The 19,369-nt window shown below is 39.3% G+C and overlaps 4 protein-coding genes across 4 annotated transcripts; 1 reads left to right on the top strand and 3 right to left on the bottom strand.

Moving 5' to 3' along the window:
- Positions 1-22: 22 nt before the first annotated feature.
- Positions 23-2,803, bottom strand: LOC145477910 (adenosine receptor A2b-like). Its single transcript, XM_081455787.1, has one exon. It carries the CDS (start codon positions 2,608-2,610, stop codon positions 1,549-1,551), a length of 1,062 nt encoding a protein of 353 aa, XP_081311913.1. The 5' UTR covers positions 2,611-2,803; the 3' UTR covers positions 23-1,548.
- Positions 2,804-7,834: 5,031 nt separating this feature from the next.
- LOC145479870 (uncharacterized) lies at positions 7,835-9,081 on the top strand. The gene has a single exon (XM_081458344.1). The coding sequence runs from the start codon at positions 8,240-8,242 to the stop codon at positions 8,609-8,611; it is 372 nt and encodes a 123-aa protein (XP_081314470.1). The 5' UTR covers positions 7,835-8,239; the 3' UTR covers positions 8,612-9,081.
- Positions 9,082-9,338: 257 nt separating this feature from the next.
- On the bottom strand, positions 9,339-11,547 carry LOC145477922 (adenosine receptor A2b-like). The gene has a single exon (XM_081455799.1). The coding sequence runs from the start codon at positions 11,416-11,418 to the stop codon at positions 10,477-10,479; it is 942 nt and encodes a 313-aa protein (XP_081311925.1). The 5' UTR covers positions 11,419-11,547; the 3' UTR covers positions 9,339-10,476.
- Positions 11,548-15,594: 4,047 nt separating this feature from the next.
- On the bottom strand, positions 15,595-17,553 carry LOC145477921 (adenosine receptor A2b-like). Its single transcript, XM_081455798.1, has one exon. It carries the CDS (start codon positions 16,833-16,835, stop codon positions 15,888-15,890), a length of 948 nt encoding a protein of 315 aa, XP_081311924.1. The 5' UTR covers positions 16,836-17,553; the 3' UTR covers positions 15,595-15,887.
- Between the last annotated feature and the right edge of the window lie 1,816 nt (positions 17,554-19,369).

Genomic DNA, 19,369 nt, shown 5'->3' with positions numbered 1-19,369 from the left:
CATTTTGAGGGGATTAAGATTGAAGGGAGGAGTATTTTCTGTTTACCATTTCTTGCAGTTCCGTATAACTTTAAAGCCTGAAAGTATTGAATAAGGTACCGTAGTTGCTAATGTGGGGAAGTTATTGGCTAATACTCCTGATACTTCCTGCAAATTTCTGACGATAAAGACTTCCTTTCTCACCACCTCATCGCGCAAAAACCACGCAGATCGTTGAAGGGGAATTCTCGTGAAAAAATGAACTTTTTTTGGCGAGACAAGTGGGCTATTAGTCAGGGTTTGATTTTGACTACCTGTTTTGTCAAGAAGTTTTGAAACCCTTCCAACATCTCTCCCCTTCCGACTTCCTGTGTGTTTAGAAACATGCGATAAGTGCATGCCATTTCACCAGCTTGTTAAAGATATTTTACTTGTGTTAAGCTTTGTCTCTGTAAATAGACATTTGTAAGTGTACAACAGAACACTTGTTTGATAAAACTGCCAGTGTTCATCTTCCGATATGTTTAACATTAATATTGATGAAAATGATCTGAAACGAATTTAATCTTCCGGCCTTTCAACTTTAATAAACGTCCTATTTACATTACATTTTACCACGTCTTACTTTTTATCTACCACTTAGCCAATTCAATGCAAAAAAAAAAAATAAAAGTAAAAAACTTGCTAGTTTTCTCTTGAATAATTACGTTTTTGACGGACTGACGTAAACGAAAGTCAAATTATCTTTTCTTTGGTGCGTATTATCGACTTTTAGATCAAAAGGTCAAGTTGTATAAAAATAGTAAATGAAGGCTATACAACCCATTGGAGCGGGGTTAAAACGCTAAGGACATCTAAACTTCCCGTTGGCAATTGAGAAGGCGGGCGTTCTGTGACGTCGACAGTCTGTCGCGAGTGGCCTTGGTTCCTTTTAAAACACTTTCATTTCCTTAACATGAAAATGTCTTTGACAAAGCTAGAGCTATTAAAGTGCTTCCAAGCTACTTTTTGATGTTGAGTGCTGTACGGGTTTTCTTTCCCATTCATAATACAATGTGTTTCGCCGGAATAGGTTATTTCAAATTAAAGTTCGTTGGACCTTTCACAGGTTTTTTTAAACTGGAACAGAGCAATCAATATCGGGGTGTTTACATATACCTGCTGCGGTAAACAGTATAAAATTTCTTGGTTACAGTGGTTAAATGTTTATCACCAGTGAGCCTTTCATTCCTACCATTTTTATTTGCCATTTAATGATTATTGGAATACAGCGGTGTCTTAGGCCAGTTCGATACAGTGTTTTAAGTTTCAAATAGTCAGTTCTGTTTCGATTCTGTTTATAGTATAGTTTGGCAATCTTTGTTGTCATTCATAAAATTTTCAAAGAAACTCCGCGGCAGCAATTCAATCAGAAATTAAAAGTTTCACAGTTAACCTACATGCAATAAACCATTCATTAGTTTTGAACTTAGCTGCTTTTATACAACTTAATACTTTCAAAGCGTTTTTGAACTTTTGTTTTCTTTTCCATTTTATACAACTGGCAGCTTTGGTTATGCCTTCAATCTACTATTTCGCCTTCGTTCTCCGTAAAATCATTGTATACAAAGTGTGTAACATTGCCTTACGAATCTCTCTCATTCGGTAACAATAAATGAGCGGGTTGAGGGAAGAATTGATGTTAACAATTGTTAGCGTAAAATTGATTGCTATCCAGTTCCATGTTTTATAGCCTGTAATATTTCTCACAGTCAGGCAGATTGACCCAGGTAGATAACAGCATAAAAGCACGCAATATACTAGAAACATGTTCCAAGCTGATTTTGTTCGACGGCGCAGATTGTTGGGATCTGCTGCAACTTGGTGGCTTTTAATTTGCCTTTGATGCGAACGAGCGATGCGATAAATTTTCACATAGGCCACGGTGGAAATAACCAAATATAGTGCTATACCGATAGCGAAACGGAAGGATCCGTAAGCCGGGATAAACACAACCCAGACGATAGCGGAAATTCCACTCCAAAGCCATAACACAGCGAGAATTCGCCGGACCCTTTTCGTTGTGACAACATCTTCGTAGCGAAGGTGAAGACGAAGCGACAGATACCGTTCCAAGCTGATTGCGGTGACGGTTTGGAATGAAATAACAGACAGGAAGTTCCCTGAAATTCTCAAAGCAGCAGTAGATATGCAAGCAAAATTGGTTGTTCCTTGTGTAGCAAACAAGATTAAATTGGCAATGTAGAATGGTTGAACAAACAAGCCGACCCCCAGATCAGACATAGCTAATCCAATCAGCAACATGTTTGCTGGGGTACGGAGCGAACGTGAGCGCCATATTGAAATTATGACGAGAGCATTGGCCAGCGTCGCTATAATGGAGAAGGGAACGTTTACAGCAGCGTTTACAAAGAAAGCCGTCTTAAAGGGAGCATTCCCAACTGTTGTCATGTAGCGATAGCCATTGAAACGGTCGCAGAAGTTATTTTCTAAAAGGTCTGAAAAATTTGTCATATTGATCTTCGCAGCATGCAGAAGTGTGGAGTAAATCTCTAGCAACCTCTGGCTGGTAGTGAAACGCAATGTAGATGCAACTCGCTGAATTTTGCTTTTAAAAGGTGGGCTGTCCATCCAACCTTTTCAGCCAATCACAAGGCGAGCACGTGAAAAATATTAGCTTCACTTCAATGTTTTTCACCTCGGTGCGGATATATCGGCAACGAAAGTGGGCCGCGTTAATAGGCCTGTTAAACACATGACAGATATATTATATCTTGACCCCATGGCTTCTTTTTTTGCTAATTGCGTCAATAGCCAGATAAGCGAAGTACGTCTTGACGCAAAAGTTGTTGGGTATGTTTTGGCATTTTGTGCCGCGCGGTAAATAGTAAGCACCTTGGTTACAGAGTTTAATGTTTATCACCGCAGTGTGCCCTTTATTCCTAATGAAGACGGTTAAAATGCCGTAAAATAAGGTCGTATTTTGTATCTGTTTTTATTTCGCCACCTAACAACAATTGGAATAAAGCAGTGATAGAAATAAGAGCGTTTACGACACAGTTTTAAGTTTGGAATAGTCAGTTCCGTTTCGATTCTGTTTGTGGTTTATTTTGGCAATCGTGGCTTCCATTCATATTCTTTTTTATAAAACCCGACTGTAGCATGCAACTCAATCAGAAGTTAGTTAGTGTAAAGTAAGGCCTGGGTCAGGAATGTAAAGTAGAATTATGGTTGGGCAGCTACATCTCTTGTTATATTTGTTTTACCAAGCTGAACTTTCCCCTGATTATAAAACTCGACGTCCTGGTTTGCCTTAACATATTATCTTGACCACGTGACATGTCACGTGCTTATTTTGTTAAAATTTGGTAAATCGGCGAATTGGTGGCCAATTGTCACTCTATTGATCAATAAATGAGCGTTTGCGATACAAATTTAAATTATCTACCTTGCTACGTTTGGAATGATCTTCCTTGATTTCTTTTATAGAAGATATAAATGATCAAAAGTCGAATTTTGTTGAAAAAAGGATCTTTCAGCTTATAAAATTTTTCTGTGAAAAGAGGGACGGTCATTCCAAACGTGAGAGGATGGAAATAATTGACCTGCATCTAAAACGCGTTTTTGCAGGATGTTGTTACTAATGTTGTTATGCGAATGGTCGATGCAGTAAATTTCCACCTAGGCCACGGTGGAAATGACCAAATATACAGTCGACTCCCGATAACTCGAACCTTCAAGTGAAATTAAAAAAGGTTCGAGTTTCGGGAGTTAATAACAAATAACCAGAAATAAGGCAAAAACAACAACAACAACAACAACAAAACAAAACAAAACAAAACAAAACAAACAAACGGTGTTTAATGTTTCCCTACTCATGCAGTATACATTTTAGTCAAATTTAATGCAATGTAAAAAATTTAGTGTAATATAAAAGAAAGAAAAAAGTTCACACGGCTGCTTCAAAATAAATTTAAATGTTTTGGACTACAGTAAACTGTTTGTTTAGACTTGTCACGTATTGGCCGACATGGTTCGAGTTATCGACGGTAAAATTATGTAGAAAATGACCTGAAAGGAAACGAAAGTTGCTTTAACGGGAGGTTCGAGTTATCGAGGGTTCGAGGGTTCGAGTCACCGAGGGTAAAAGTGCAGTAAATGTCTGACGGGAATCCAGGGGAAATCGATTTTGGTTCGAGTTAGCGCGAGGTTCGAGTTAGCGAGAGTCGACTGTAGTACAATACCGATAGCAAAACAGTAGGACTTGTATGAGGGGACAAAAACCACCTAGACGATAGCGGAAATTCCACTCCAAAGCCATAACACAACGAGAATTCCTCGGACCCTCTTCATCGTAACAACATCTTCGTAGCGAAGGTGAAGACGAAGCAACAGATACCGTTTCTAGCTGATTGCAGTCACTGTTTCGAATGAAACAACAGACTGTAACGCGGCTGTTATCGTCAAGGCAGCAGCGGAAATGCAAGTAAAAGTCGATGTTCCTTGTTAAGCAAACGAGATTAAATGGGCAATGAAAAATGGTTGAACAAACAAGCCGACACCCAGATCAGACATAGCTAATCCAATCAGCAACAAGTTTGTTGGGATACAGAGCGAGCGCGAGCGCCATTTGAAATTGTCACAAGACAATTGGCCAGCGTCGCTATGATGGAGAAGGGAACGTTTACAGCAGCGTTTACAAATAAAAGAAAGCCGTCTTAAAGTGAGCATTCCCAGCTGTCGTCATGTAGCGATAGCCATTGAAAGTTATTTTCCAAAAGGCTCGCTGTGAAACGCAATGTAGATTTAACTCGCTGAATTTTGATTTTAAAAAGCGGGCTGTCCATCCAAGCTTTTGAGCCAAACACAACGCGAGCACGTGTAAAATATTGGCTTCACTTCAATGTTTTCCATCTCGGTACGGAAATATCGGCAACGACTGTGTGCCGCTACATTAGGTCTATTAAAAGCACGGGAAATATATTATATCTTGACCCCGTGGCTTCTGTTTTTCCTATTGCCGTCAATAGCCAGATAGGCCAAGTACATCTTGAGGCAAAATTTGTTCGGTACGTTTCGTTTTTAAAAGAAAAATAGACACAATCATTCAGCATTTCGTTTTGCGCGGTTTTGGAGTACGTAGTTTTGGAAAGAATAAGCGAAGTTGATCGAGTGTAGAGTGTTGTTGTTACACAAGAAAATTATTTCATTATCTTGAAAAAATCAATCATGTCTTCGCGTGGGACAAATCGCTTATTTTAGTGATATGTACATCTGTTAAGGTTATCTGAATAGCTAAATCTTTCTTTAATATGGATGGAATGAGATCCCATTTTTTTCGCTTGGGTATCGGGGCTTCTAGTAACCTCTGCCTTGCTGTGAAACGCAATGTAGATGCAACTCGCTGAATTTTGATTTTAAAAGGAGGGCTGTCCATCCAAGCTTTTCACCCAATCACAACGCGAGCTCGTGTAATTAATGGCCTCATTTTAATGTTTCCCACCTCGGTGCGAAAATATCGGCAACGAATGTGTACTGCGACATTAGGCCTATTAAAAACATGACAAATATATTATAACTTGACCCCGTGGCTTCTGTTTTCCCTAATGTCGTCAATATAGCCAGAGAGGCGAAGTACGTCTTGGGGCAAAATTTGTTCGGTATGTTTCGTTTTTAAAAGAAAAATCAACACAATCATTCAGCATTTCGTGTCGCGCGGTTTTGGAGTACGTAGTTTTGAAAAGAAAAAGCGAAGTTGATCGATCGTAGAGTGTTGTTTTCACAAAAGAAAATTATTTCATTATCTTGAGAAAATCAATCATATGTTCGCGTGGGACAAATCGCTTATTTTAGTAATATGCATGGATAATTTTATAATGTACATCTGTTAAGGTTATCTGAATAGCTAAATCTTTCTTTAATATGGATGGATTGAGATCCCATTTTTTTCGTTTGGGTATCGGGGCTTGTCGCTGAAATGTCGATATTACGTCTAAAACTGCAAGAAGTTGAAAGGCGAGCATTTCTCTGGATCTTCAATGCGTCAAAGGCATACTATTTGCGTATGTAAAGAAACGATGACCAGACGTTAATATTGTTTCAGTTTTTACCACAGGTAATTGTTTTTCTACTAAGGTTTCGAGTCATGGCAAAGTTTCAATTTTATCGATATCTCTTCTCTTTGGCTGAGAAAACTTAAGTTTAAGTGTCCGTTACAGGCCTTTAAATGAAAAACTGGTACGTGTAAATAAAAAAACTTTCTCTATATGAAAAGTCAGCCAATTCGGTGTAATTAAAAAAGTCACGAATAAATTTGACAGCGATAGTTTCATGTCAACTAGCAAGTAAACATATTACGCTGGAAGCAACAGAGTCACGGAATAACAGAATCTACTTAAAAATGTATTTTAGGGAAGGTGGTCCAGTTTCATTGGAGTGGGGAGCGGGGGGGGGGGGGGGCGCTGGTGGTTATGTTGTCGCTGTTAGCTAAGGGATTTCAAATGTTCTCTTCCAAAAATTACAAGATAATTTTGATAACTATTTTCAGAACAACATGCGAACACATGTGCCCCTCCCCCCTGGAGCTAAACATAGATAAGATTAAACCTACCAGGGACCAAGGTCCCCAGTAGCGCACCTCTCACATTCAGTTAGACATGCAAGCTACCCTACTATGACAAGGTGACAGCCCAAGGTGAGGACAAGCCTTTTTGTGACCCTTGATAGTACTGTTTTGTATCTAATCAATGTTTAGTGTGAACTGATGGTGGAGACTTACAAAGACGAATTAACAGAGAAATATTGGCATCATCTGAAAGAAAACCTGACAAACTGGTTATGCATCGAGCAAGTACTGTACCCTGGGAAGGAGGGTAAAGACATTTTTGTTTTGATTTTTAGTTGATTGATTGAGTTGGGCGGGGGGAGAGGCGGGGGGGTGGGTGGGCGGGCTGCTGAATTGAATGATGGCATGAACTTACCCCGTCTATCAGGTTTAGGGAAGGTGCTCATTGTGCACGTGTCTTATAGGATTTTTAATCGACGCAGCCAAGAGGCCGAGCTGTGAAGTGTCAGTGTGATCGTAAGATTTGAAAAAAAAAACCCTAATTAACAAGACATCAGAATTTCGTTCTTTGGGGATGGCTGGAATTCAACCCTATAAACAGGTACAAATTCAAAACCAAAATGTAAACTGAATGATGTATTTTTCCGAATCGGCAATTGAGACTCGAGAGACTTCCATCAGGCTTATATTCTTTGCAAGAACTTTTGGTGACCAGACAGAAAGCGCACTCCCCTTGCTAAACTTATTAGATGTTCTCACAGTAAATAATGTTTATAGACTTCAAGCTCTGAAATTCACGCATTCTTGGCACAAAGGCCTACTACCAAGCTGGTTTCAAGATTTCTTTCAATACGCTAGTGAAGTACATGGATACTACACCAGATATGCATCTAGACAAAATCTATACATATCTAAAGTGCGTACCAATTCTGGAAAACAAACAATTGCTTATACAGCGACTATTCTCTGGGACAATATCCCTACTCCTCTTAAAGATCTCAATACCTTCAACTTCTCGAAACATCTGAAACTTTATTTACTGTCTGAACAACATTCTGAAAACAAGTAATATTTCTATATGCTCCTTTTTTCCAATTTTATGTACATATCTCATTCTCTTATAGCTTTTTTTTCTCTTAAACCTCCATAGAAAAATAATAACTGGAGGCTGAGAAATCTTTCCAGCTGACAAAACCAAAGTTTGGGGAAAGCATAATGTAAAGGACTTTTCTAATTCTAGCTTGGAACTGAAAATCTTGTTAACAAAGTTAAATTTTACATTGTATAATGTTTCAACGAAACCGAGCCGATAAAGAGAGACGGAGATAAAGATGACACAAAAAGGATGAAGAAACCTGAGAAAATTGAAAAATGAAAGTAGCAAAAAGGGAAAGAACATGGAGAAGAAAACACAGGGCAAGGGAAAAGACAGGAAGAATGATGTGAAAAAAAATCCTCGAGTAAACAGGGAAAGCCTTCCCCGAGCAAAGAAGATGATTAAAAAAAAATCAGTGGCTGATCAGGCAGCAGGATGAAGAACAAAAAGAAAACCGAAGGAGCAGAAAAAGGGAATTTGTTGGCGGTAAAATGGATGAACCCAAACGACGAGAGCTCCAGATGAGACTCCGAGAGATTCACGATGTCGACCGACTTCGACGAGAGCTTCGGAAAATTAGGCAGCGTGATTAGGCAGAAATGACCGAAGACGATTACACCCCGAAAGAACCTTGGGAACGCCACATGGACTCGAGCATTTCCGAAGAAGTCCGACGAGATATGAGACGCCATCGGCATGAGAGAATGCAGGAACCCGAAGACCTAAGACAGGAGTTGCGAATTCGTGCAATGTATCTTGACGACGAAGATGATTTTATGGGAGAGAATTCCTTCGCTTTTCGCGAATCAAGCCACCTCTACATGATGGAGGCGGAGGAAATTCGCGATCCTTCGGAGCTGAAGAAACGGATTGACGATCTCGATGCACTGTCGGCATTCTTTTCTTTCGGATACGATCGTGGGCGCCGACGAGGACGACACGGCTGGCATCAACACAGAGATGAACTGTGATAGGGAAGTGCCACAGGACAGGTGTTCTCTTTTTCAGCCCCATTCTTGCGTACAAACACCGGCAACCCATGCGGGTTTTGACATCTGGAAAGGGAAAAACCTCGTTTTCAGGGACCCTTCCAAGGGAACGACGTGTCAGGTCCTATTGTTCAGTCAGCTTTATATAAGTAGGTAAAGGGATTCAATAAGGTACTCTCGGCTTGGTAGGTCGAGACAAACTGGCTATTAGTCAGGGTTTCATTTTGACTACTTGTTTTGTCAAGAAGTTTTGAAACCATTCCAACATCTCTCCCCTTCCGACTTGCTGTGTGTTTATAAACAAGCGATAAATGCATGCCATTTCACCAGCTTGTTAAAGATATTTTGCTTGTCTTAAGCTCTGTCTCTGTAAATAGACATTTGTAAGTGTACAACAGAACATGTAACATCAATTTTGATGACAATGATCTGAAACGAATTTCTTCCGACCTTTCAACTTTAACAAACGTCCTGTTTATATTAAATTTTACCACTTCTTACATTTTATCTATCCCTTAACCAGTTCAATGCAAAAAGAATAAAAATAAAAAACTTACTAGTTTTCTCTCGAATAATTACGTTTTTGACAGACTGACGTAAACGGAAGTCAAAATATCTTTAGTACGTACTTTGTTCAAAAGTTCAAGTTGTATTAAAATAGTAAATGAAGGCTTTACAACCCATTGGAGCGGGGTGAAAACCCGGGGAGGGGGGGACTGCCATGTATGAGCTATGTAGGTATGTGCCGCTGTGAAGGGTATGGTTTTCAAGCAGTTTACTCTAGGATAGGGTATATAAATCAGAGCGTTTGAGTCTAGAATAGGGCATCATTTTTTCACAAAACTGACTGGTTGGTTGAAGATTTTATCTAGAGTAAGGAAACCAGGAATTGCCACTCAAAAATATAAATAAATCAAATCGGCAAGTTTAAATTTACGCAAATCAGCCTCAACAGTGTCGATAGATGGGGGGATTTGGGGAGTTTACTCTAGTATAGGTCAGCAAAATTTAGCTGAACTAGCTCTGGTATAGGCTAAGGGTTCCAGGGTCCCAGCGGCCCCTCCCCACACAGAAATTCCCAACTGAAGTACCCCCCCCCCCGGGGGTGAAAATGCCAAGGACATAGACGTCTGTTGGCGATTGAGAAGGCGGGCGTTCTGTGACGTCGATAGTCTGCCGCGAGTAGCCTCCGTTCGTTTTAAAGCACTTTCATTTCCTTAACATGAAAATGTCGTTGACGAAGCTAGAGCTAGTAAAGCGCTCAGTTCCAAACTATTTTTTGATGATGAGTGCTGTACGGGTTTTCTTTCCCATTCACAATACAATGTGTTTCGCCGGAATGTGTTCATTCAAATTGAAATTCGCTGGAGCTATTACAGGTTTTTTTTAATCTACGAATTTTCAACAGGGCGATCAATATTGGGTGTTTACTTATACCTGGCGTGCGGTAAACGGTATAAAATTTCTTGGTTACAACCTTTAAATGTTTATCACTAGTGAACCTTTTATTCCTACCATTTTTATTTGCCATTTAACGATTATTGTAATACAGCAGTGTCCTGAGCCAGTTCGATACAGTGTTTTAAGTTTCGCAAAGTCAGTTCTGTTTCGATTCTATTTATAGTTTATTTTGGCAATCTTGGTTGCCATTCACAACTTTTTAAAAAAAAACCCGACTGTAACAATTCAATCAGAAGTTAAAAGTTTCACAGTTAACCTACATGCAATAAACCATTCATTAGTTTTGAACTTAGCTGCACTTATACAACTTAATACTTTCAAAACGTTTTTTAACTTTTTTTTCTTTTCCATTTTATATAACTGGCAGCTTTGGTTATGCCTTCCATCTACTGTTTCGCTTTCGTTCTCCGCAAAATCATTGTATACAAAGTGTGTAACATCGCCTTACGAATCTCTCTCATTCGGTAACAATAAATGAGCGGGTTGAGGGAAGAATTGATGTTAACAATTGTTAGTGTAAAATTGATTGCTATCCAGTTCCATGTTTTATAGCCTGTAATATTTCTCACAGCCAGGCAGATTGACCAAGGTAGATAACAGCATAAAAGCACACAATATACCAGAAACATATTCCAAGCTGATTTTGTTCGACGGCGCAGATTGTTGGGATCTGCTGCAACTTGGTGGCTTTTGATTTGCCTTTGATGCGAACGAGCGATGCGATAAATTTTCACATAGGCCACGGTGGAAATAACCAAATATAGTGCTATACCGATAGCAAAACGGAAGGACACGTAAGCCGGGACAAAAACAACCCAGACGATAGCGGAAATCCCACTCCAAAGCCATACCACAGCGATAATTCGCCGGACCCTCTTCTTAGTAACAACATCTTCGTAGCGAAGGTGAAGACGAAGCGACAGATACCGTTCCAAGCTGATTGCAGTCACGGTTTTGAATGAAACAACACACAGGAATGTGCTTGTAATTCTCAAAGCAACAGTAGATATGCAAGTAAAGTTTGTTGTTCCTTGTGTAGCAAACAAGATTAAATTGGCAATGTAGAATGGTTGAACAAACAAGCCGACACCCAGATCAGACATAGCTAATCCAATCAGCAACATGTTTGCCGGGGTACGGAGCGAGCGTGAGCGCCATATTGATATTATGACGAGAGCATTGGCCAGCGTCGCTGTAATGGAGAAGGGAACGTTTACAGCAGCGTTTACAAAGAAAGCCGTCTTAAACGGAGCATTGCCAACTGTTGTCATGTAGCGATAGCCATTGAAACGGTCGCAGAAGTTATTAAGGTCTGAAAAGTTCGTCATATTGATGTTCGCAGCTGAAGTGTTGAAGCGAGTGGAGTAAATCTCTAGTAGCCTCTGGCTTGCTGTGAAATGCAATGTAGATGCAACTCACTAGATTTGGATTTTAAAAGGTGGGCTGTCCATGCAACCTTTTCAGCCAATCACAACGCGAGCTCGTGTAATTGTTTGGCTTCATTTTAATGTTTTCCGCCTCGGTGCGGAAATATCGGCAACTAATGTGGGCCGCGACGATAGGCTTGTTAAATACATGACAAATATATTATATCTTGACCTCATGGCTTCTTTTTTCCTAATGTCTTCAATAGTCAGATAAGCGAAGTACGTCTTGAGGAAAAATTTGTTTGGTATGTTTAGTGTTTAAAAGAAAAATAAGCATAATGGCTCAGCATTTCGTGTCGTGTGGTTTTGTAGCAGTTTTAGAGAGAATAAGCGAAGTGGATCGAGTGTACTGTGTTGTTGTCATGTAGGAAATCATTATATCTTTGCCGTGGGACAAATTAAGGGCTTACTTTCGTAATATGCATGCATAATTTTATAGTGTACATTTGTTAGGGTTATCTGAATAGCTTGGTCTTTCTTTAATATGGATGTAATGATGTGTCATTTTTTCTTTTGGGTGTCTGGGCTTACGTCTAAAACTGCAAGATATTGAAAGCGAAACATTTCTCTGGATTTTCGCTGCGGCAAAGGCATACTATTTGCGTATGCAGAGAATCGATAAGAAGACGTGAATATTGTTTCAGTTTTTACCATTTTTACCATAGCTAATTGCTTTTGTCTGCTAAGCTTTCGAGTCATGGCAAAGTTTCAACTTTAATCATACACACGCGTTTCGATATCAGTTTTCTTTGGCTGAGAAAACTTGAATTAAGTTTATCCCAAGCCTCCGTTACAGTCCTTTAAATGAAAACCTGGTAAATAGAGAACCTTCTCTAAATGCGTGCTTAAGTTATCTGAGTTAATTTTGTTTTTCAAAGTCAGCCAATTCGATATTATAACAAAGTCACGAATGAATTCGGACAGCGATAGTTTCATGACGATTAGCAAGTAAACATATCACGCTGGAAGCCGCAGAGTCACGGAATATAACAGACTCTACTTAAAACTGTATTTTAAGGGAAGGTGGTCCAGTTTGATTGGAGTTGGGGGGCATTCCCGCTCTGTAGGAACCCGAAGACCTAAGGCGGGAGTTGCGAATGCGAATGATTGGAGTTGGGACGCATTCCCGCTCTGTAGGAACCCGAAGACCTAAGGCGGGAGTTGCGAATGCCTGTAATCGATCTTGACGACGAAGATGATTTTATGGGAGAGAATTCATTCGCTTTTCACGAATTACGCCATCGCTACATGATGGAAGCGGAGGAAATTCGCGATCCTTCGGAGCTGAAGAAACGGATTGACGACCTGGATGCATTGTCGGCGATCTTTTCTGTCGGATACGATCGTGGGCGCCGACGAGGACGACACGGCCGTCGTCACCATAGAGACGAACAGTGATAAGGAAGTGCCACAGGACAGGTGTTATCTTTTTCAGCCCCATTCTTGCGTACAAACACCGGCGGCAGCCCATGCGGGTTTTGACATCTCGAAAGGGAAAAACCTCGTTTTCAGGGGCTCCTCTCTGGAAACAAGGTTCCAGGTCCTCTCGTTCAGCCAGCTTTACATAATTAAAAAAATTCACCATAGAGATGAACTGTGATAAGGAAGTGTCGCAGGCAAGTGTTATCTTTTTCAGCCCCATTCTTGCGTACAAAGAGCGGCAACCCTTGCAGGTTTTGACATCTGGAAAGAGAAAAACCTCGTTTTCAGGGGCTCCTATCTGAGAAAAAGGTTCCAGGTCCTCTCGTTCAGTCAGCTTTACATAAGTAGGTAAAAGGATTCAATAAGATACTCTCGGCTAGGGAGGTCGAGCCCTAGTTATAAAAAAAAAAACAGTTGTGTTCAAGCACGGCACGCAAAGAAACAAGTTTTTGAAAATTCTCCAAGAGTTTGGGATTGTTAGAAGTCAGTCAAATTCTCGAGCACATAAAACGTGATGTCAGCTTGCTGCTATGGTGTGACAAGTTTCGAAACCATTCTCAAGGAAGCCTCGTGGACGCAGAATGTGTTTGTGTGATGTTCTCGAAACAGTTAGGTGTCCCTTATAGTCCTGTAGGGATACCTTTTATGGTTGTTTTGGGGTTGATGAAGATAAAACTTGATCTGTGTGAAGCCTAGAAAAATGCAAAAAAAAAAAAAAAAAAAAAAAAAAATGCGATAAACCGAAGCCTTTCTCTATTTACACATCTCCGAAACGAATGCTGCAAAATGAGTTGTATGTAGGTTATTTATTAGCAAATCGCTCTATAAATAAAATGTTTTAAAACTATGTGTTTCACACTGCACAATTATCATAACTATTTTAAAGCGATTAAGATTGAAGGAAGGACCATTTTCTGCCTGCCATTGTCAATCCTGTCAGCTTTAAGTTCCGTATTATTTTGAAAACTGAAAGCGTCGAAAGAGATAGTTTAATATTGGACGTTAATTGGCTAGTTGTCCTGATACTTCCTGCAAATTTCTGGCGATGAAGACTTCCTTTCTCATTATTTTATCTCGTAAACAACATGCAGATCGTTGAAGGGGAACTCCGGTGCAGAAATGAAATTTTTTGACGAGATAAATGGGCTATTAGTCGAGGTTTCACTTTGACTACTTTTTTTGTCAAGAAGTTTTGAAACCCTTCTAACATCTCCCCCTCTCCGACTTCCTGTGTGTTTATAAACATGCAATAAATGCATGCCATTTCACTAGCTTGTTAAAGATATTTTCCTTAAAACCTTATTATAATGAGACGAGTGTTTTGCTGGAAAATACACCACACGTAAAATTCATACGAAACTACATCTGAGAATTTCCGTATCCACAATGGTGATGACGTGATTTCCCGCTTTTCACGGGTGTTTGTGCATACAATCAGTTTTTCTATATAATAAAAAAGAAAATTACATAGTGGGTTGAATATATGAATTTTGTTTTCTCATATTGAAAGCAATATTTTACTCGCTGCGCTCGTTCTGAAAATATTGTTTTAATCATTCGAAAATAAAATTCGTATCTTTGCGCGGCTGTTTAAATAACTTTATCCTCTATAAATGGTACTTTTTTAGAAAATCCTATTGGGTTATCATTTTGTTTCTATTGTGTTCATAAACATTCTTGTTAAAGATATTTTGCTTGTCCTGAGGTTTATTAATTATATTGTCTGTATAAATAGACATTTGTAAGTGTACAACAGACCACTCGCTTGACAAAACTGCAGGTTCATCTTCCGATATGTTTAACATAAATATTGATGAAAATGATCTGAAACGAATTTCTTCCGGCTCTTCAACTTTGATACACGTCCTGTCTATAATACATTTTACCATGTCTTACATTTTATCCATCCCTAAACCAACAAAAAAAACGAGAAAAAAAGTTGTTAGTTTTCTCTAGCAAAACCACATTAGGCAGCTCAAGCACAGACGTTTTTGAGAGACCTTTGTGAAGGAAAGTCGAAATATCGATTCTTTAGCGCGTATCATCGATCGACTCGAGCTCCTCGTTGAAAACGTCGCTGTAAATGGTGAATGAATGCTTTCCAACCCACTGGATTAGGGTGAAAACGCTTCAGTAGGATATAAGGATATAAACTACTCGTTAATTTACGAGATTCGATAACATTAGTGCTCAGTTAATTTAAAAGCTCTCTGATTATCTGATCACGATAAGAGATCTGGTGTTTTCTGACGTCGACAATCTATTGCAAGTGGCCTGGGTTCCCTCAAAGCACTTTCATTCCTTCAACATGAAAATCTCGTTGACAAAGACCGAGGTATTAAACTATTAGTACTTCCAAATCTCGTTTTGAAGAGCGCGGTACGGTTTTGCTTTCGCATTCATAATACAACGTGTTCATTAACATTAAAGTTTGTTGAAAGTTTTACGGTTTTTTTCACTCTACGAAATTTTCAAGAGATCAATCAATATCGGGGTGTTTATATACCTGCTGCGGCAAACAGTAAACACCTTGGTTACAGTGTTTTAATGTTTATCACCACAGTGCGTCTTTTAGTCCTACTAAAGTTAAAATGGCCTAAAATAAGAGTGCATTTTGTAATTTTTATTCCGCCACTTTACGATTGGAATATATGTTTACGATGCAGTTTTGAGTTTCGAACACGATTCTATTCGATTCTTTTTATAGTTTTTTGCAATCGAGGTTGCCATTCAAAACCGGCTGTGGCAATTCAATCAGGAGTTGAATTAAAGGTAAACAAATTTTTGTTTCACAAATTTAAAAAGTCCTGGAACCTATACAATAAACCATTCATAATTTTCAATTTAGCTGCTCTTAAACTACTTGAAGTTATAATGGCGGTTTTTAATGTTTTTTTTTTTTTTTAACATTTTATGCAAACGGCAGCTTTGTTTATGCCTTCCGTCTGCTATTTCGCCGCTTTCGTTCTTCGCAAAATCATTGTATACAAAGTGTGTGCCATTGCTCTACGAATCTCTCTCATTCGGTAACAATAAATGAGCGGGTTGAGGGAAGAATTGATGTTTACAATTGTTAGTGTAAAGTTGATTGCTATCCAGTTCCATGTTTTATAGCCTGTAACTTTTCCCACAGCCAGGCAGACTGAGTAAGGTAGATAACAGCATAAAAGCACACAATATACTAGAAACATGTTATAAGCTGATTTTGTTCGGCGGCGCATATTGTTGGGATCTGCTGCAACTTGGCGGCTTTCGATTTGCTTTTGATGCGAACGAGCGATGCGATAAATTTTCACATAGGCCACGGTGGAAATGACCAAACATAGTACTATTCCGGTAGCGAAATAGTGGGACTTGTAAGACGGGACAAACACAACCCAGACGATAGCGGAAATTCCACTCCAAAGCCACACAAAAGCGAGAATTCGCCGGACCCTCTTCATCGTAACAACATGTTCGTAGCGAAGGTGAAGACGAAGCGACAGATACCGTTCCAAGCTGATTACAGTCACGGTTTGGAATGAAACAACAGACAAGAACGCAGCTGTTATTACCAAGGCAGCAGCGGATATGCAAGTAAAATTCGCTGTTTCTTGCTTAGCAAACGAGATTAAATGGGCAATGAAGAATGGTTGGACGAACAAGCCGACACCCAGATCTGACGTAGCTAATCCAATCAGCAACATGTTTGCCGGGGTACGGAGCAAGCGTGAGCGCCATATTGAAATTATCACAAGAGCATTGGCCAGCGTCGCTATAATGGAGAAGGGAACGTTTACAGCAGCGTTTACAAAGAAAACCGTCTTAAAGGGAGCATTCCCAACTGTTGTCATGTAGCGATAGCCATTGAAACGGTCGCAGAAGTTATTTTCTGAAAGGTCTGAAAAGTTCGTCATATTGATGTTCGCAGCCGAAGTGTTGAAGCGAGTGGAGTAAATCGCTAGTAAACTCTCGCTTGTAGTGAAACGCAAGGAAGATGCAACCCGCTGATCGAATTACTTTTTAATTTAAAAGCTGGGCTGCCATCCAAGCTTTTCAGCCAATCACAACTCGAGCACGTGTAAAAATTTATGGGCTTCATGTAAATGTTTTTCACCTGGGTGCGGAAATATCGGCAACGATTGTTTGCCGCGACAAAAGTACTAACAAAAACATGACAAATATACTATATCTTGGTCCAGTGGCTTCTTTCTTCCTAACGTCGTCAATAGCCAGATAAGCGATGTACGTCTTGAGGCAAAAGTTGCTCGTTATGTTTCATTTTCAAATGGAAAATAAACATTATGATTCAGCATTTCGTGTCGCGCGGTTTTGTAAGCAAAGTTGTTCGAGTCTAGAGTGTTGTTTTCACATAAGAAAATTATTTCATTATCTTGAGAAAGTCAATCACATCTTCGCCGTGGGACAAAGCACTTATGTTCGTAATATGTATGCATAATTTTATAATCTACACTGATAGGGTAATCTGAATTGCTAATATACCATAGCTAATTGTTTTTGTCTACGAAGCTTCGAGTCTTGGCAAAGTTTCAACTTTACCCATGCACGCGTTTCCATATCTGTTCTCTTTGGCTGTGAAAACTTTAGGAAAGTTTATTTCAAGCCTCCGTCACAGTCCTTTAAGAAAAACTGGTAAATAGAACACTTCCTCTAAATGCGTGCTTAAGTTATCCGAGTTATTTTTTTTTCCTGAAAGTCAGCCAATTCAATGTAATTACAAAAGCCACGAATGAATTTGACAGCGATAGTTTCATGTCAATTACCAAGTAAACATATTACAGTTTGTCACGAAATAACAGAATCTACTTAAAATGGATTTTAGGGAAGGCAGTTTTTCTTTGGGAGAGGGGTGGGGGGTGTTGTTGCTGGTAGCGAGATGATTTTAGATATTTCCGTTAAAAACACGGTGTCTTATCAAATTGAAAGATAATTTTAATGTCTCTTGGCAGAACAACATGAGAAAACATGTGCCCCTCCCCCAGAGCTAAGCATAGACAAAATTAATTGGGAGCAAAAAGGGGGCGAAAGGTCTTATGCTGGTAAAGGCGAAAGGGAACCTGTGTGATGGTGGAAACCCCAAGTACCATATATCTCTACACGATCTTACTGAAGAGGAAACGCTCACAGCAAAACGAAATTAAATGATTTAAGTTTCTCTTCGCATTGGTGATTCACAAAGTTACTTGAATAGACCTAAACCAACGCCAAATATGTTCTTCGTGAACAGTGAAGCTCTTAGGATATATAACCTTAATCGTAGCACATGAACTTGTGTTTGTGAAGGAAAAGGAATATTTTGATACTGAGTTGGGAAGAAATAATAAAAGCCGCAGCGCTAAATTTCAACGATTGCGAGACATTATTGCATATAAAGGAAATCTCAGGGTCCATTTACAGGGTAGGACTTTGGCACATGTGACAAGCTTACAAAAAGTCTACGACACGAACTGTTTGCCAGCATTATCTTTGATCTACTTGAAACAATGAGCCCCCTCGCCTGCGAATCCTGAGCCAAAGAAGAAAAGCTGCTACGGTAGCAATTTTTAGAGAGTTAAAAACCCAGAAATAAATACAATACGGAGTTGAATGCTTTGAAATAAACACACGCTTCGCGTCAGCTAGTTCAACTCCCTCTTCAAAATTATTGCCACTCAATGAACACTTTGGCATCGCGTCGACAGTTTTGAGGTGAGGATGTTTAACCCGCTTGAACCGTAGAAAACATACTGTATATGACTTATTTCACGAGGGTGTTGAGTATTTTCTGTCGTATGTATCGCCCGTCATTGAAAATTTCACGACAATTCGTGACAATTGAAGTCGTGACATTTTACTCATACGGATTAAAGCTGGTTGGAAAATGCATACGCTGTTTTCCTATCGCATGAGAGCTTTTATTATCCTTTTTTGAGTTTTACTAAGTAAAATACCTCGTTTTCACCAGGCCACTTGCAACGTTCAAAATTTAAGACACTCAATTTTTGCAAGAAGTTTGAAGTATAATCATTGTAGGAACATAAAACTCAGATGTGTTTATTCATGTGTCACGAGTTATATAAAACGATGCTTTCCAAAACAACTACGGATCACAAATGTATAGCATACGGGACGATAAGAAATCTTTGTTACATTAGCAGATGTTCCTAGCAAAAACCCCTGCGAAATTTCATTTCTTTTACACCCTATGTTCCAATCTGTCTGAACAACATAGTAAGCATTTACATACATAGGTTGTTGCTAAAGTACCCTCTACTGTACAAGAAAATATCGACGTAAAAAAATCTTCTTAAAAACTTCCCACGCGATATAAGAATCGGATATTTTTCCGTTTTCTAATTTGTCAGCGGAAACCACGTGATTCAAAATTCCCATTCAACGAGAAAAGGGGAGATTTACGAGAAAATGTAAGATTTGTTTACATTTGTGAGGA

Source organism: Orbicella franksi, chromosome 2 (genome assembly GCF_964199315.1).
Source record: "Orbicella franksi chromosome 2, jaOrbFran1.1, whole genome shotgun sequence".
Classification (NCBI taxonomy): Eukaryota; Metazoa; Cnidaria; class Anthozoa; order Scleractinia; family Merulinidae; genus Orbicella; species Orbicella franksi.
This window is presented reverse-complemented; position numbering and strand designations above follow the sequence as displayed.

Coding starts and splice junctions, on each gene's coding strand:
- LOC145477921 (XM_081455798.1), bottom strand. CDS start 16,835: ATGACGAACTTTTCAGACCTTTCAGAAAATAACTTCTGCGACCGTTTC.
- LOC145477922 (XM_081455799.1), bottom strand. CDS start 11,418: ATGACGAACTTTTCAGACCTTAATAACTTCTGCGACCGTTTCAATGGC.
- LOC145479870 (XM_081458344.1), top strand. CDS start 8,240: ATGACCGAAGACGATTACACCCCGAAAGAACCTTGGGAACGCCACATG.
- LOC145477910 (XM_081455787.1), bottom strand. CDS start 2,610: ATGGACAGCCCACCTTTTAAAAGCAAAATTCAGCGAGTTGCATCTACA.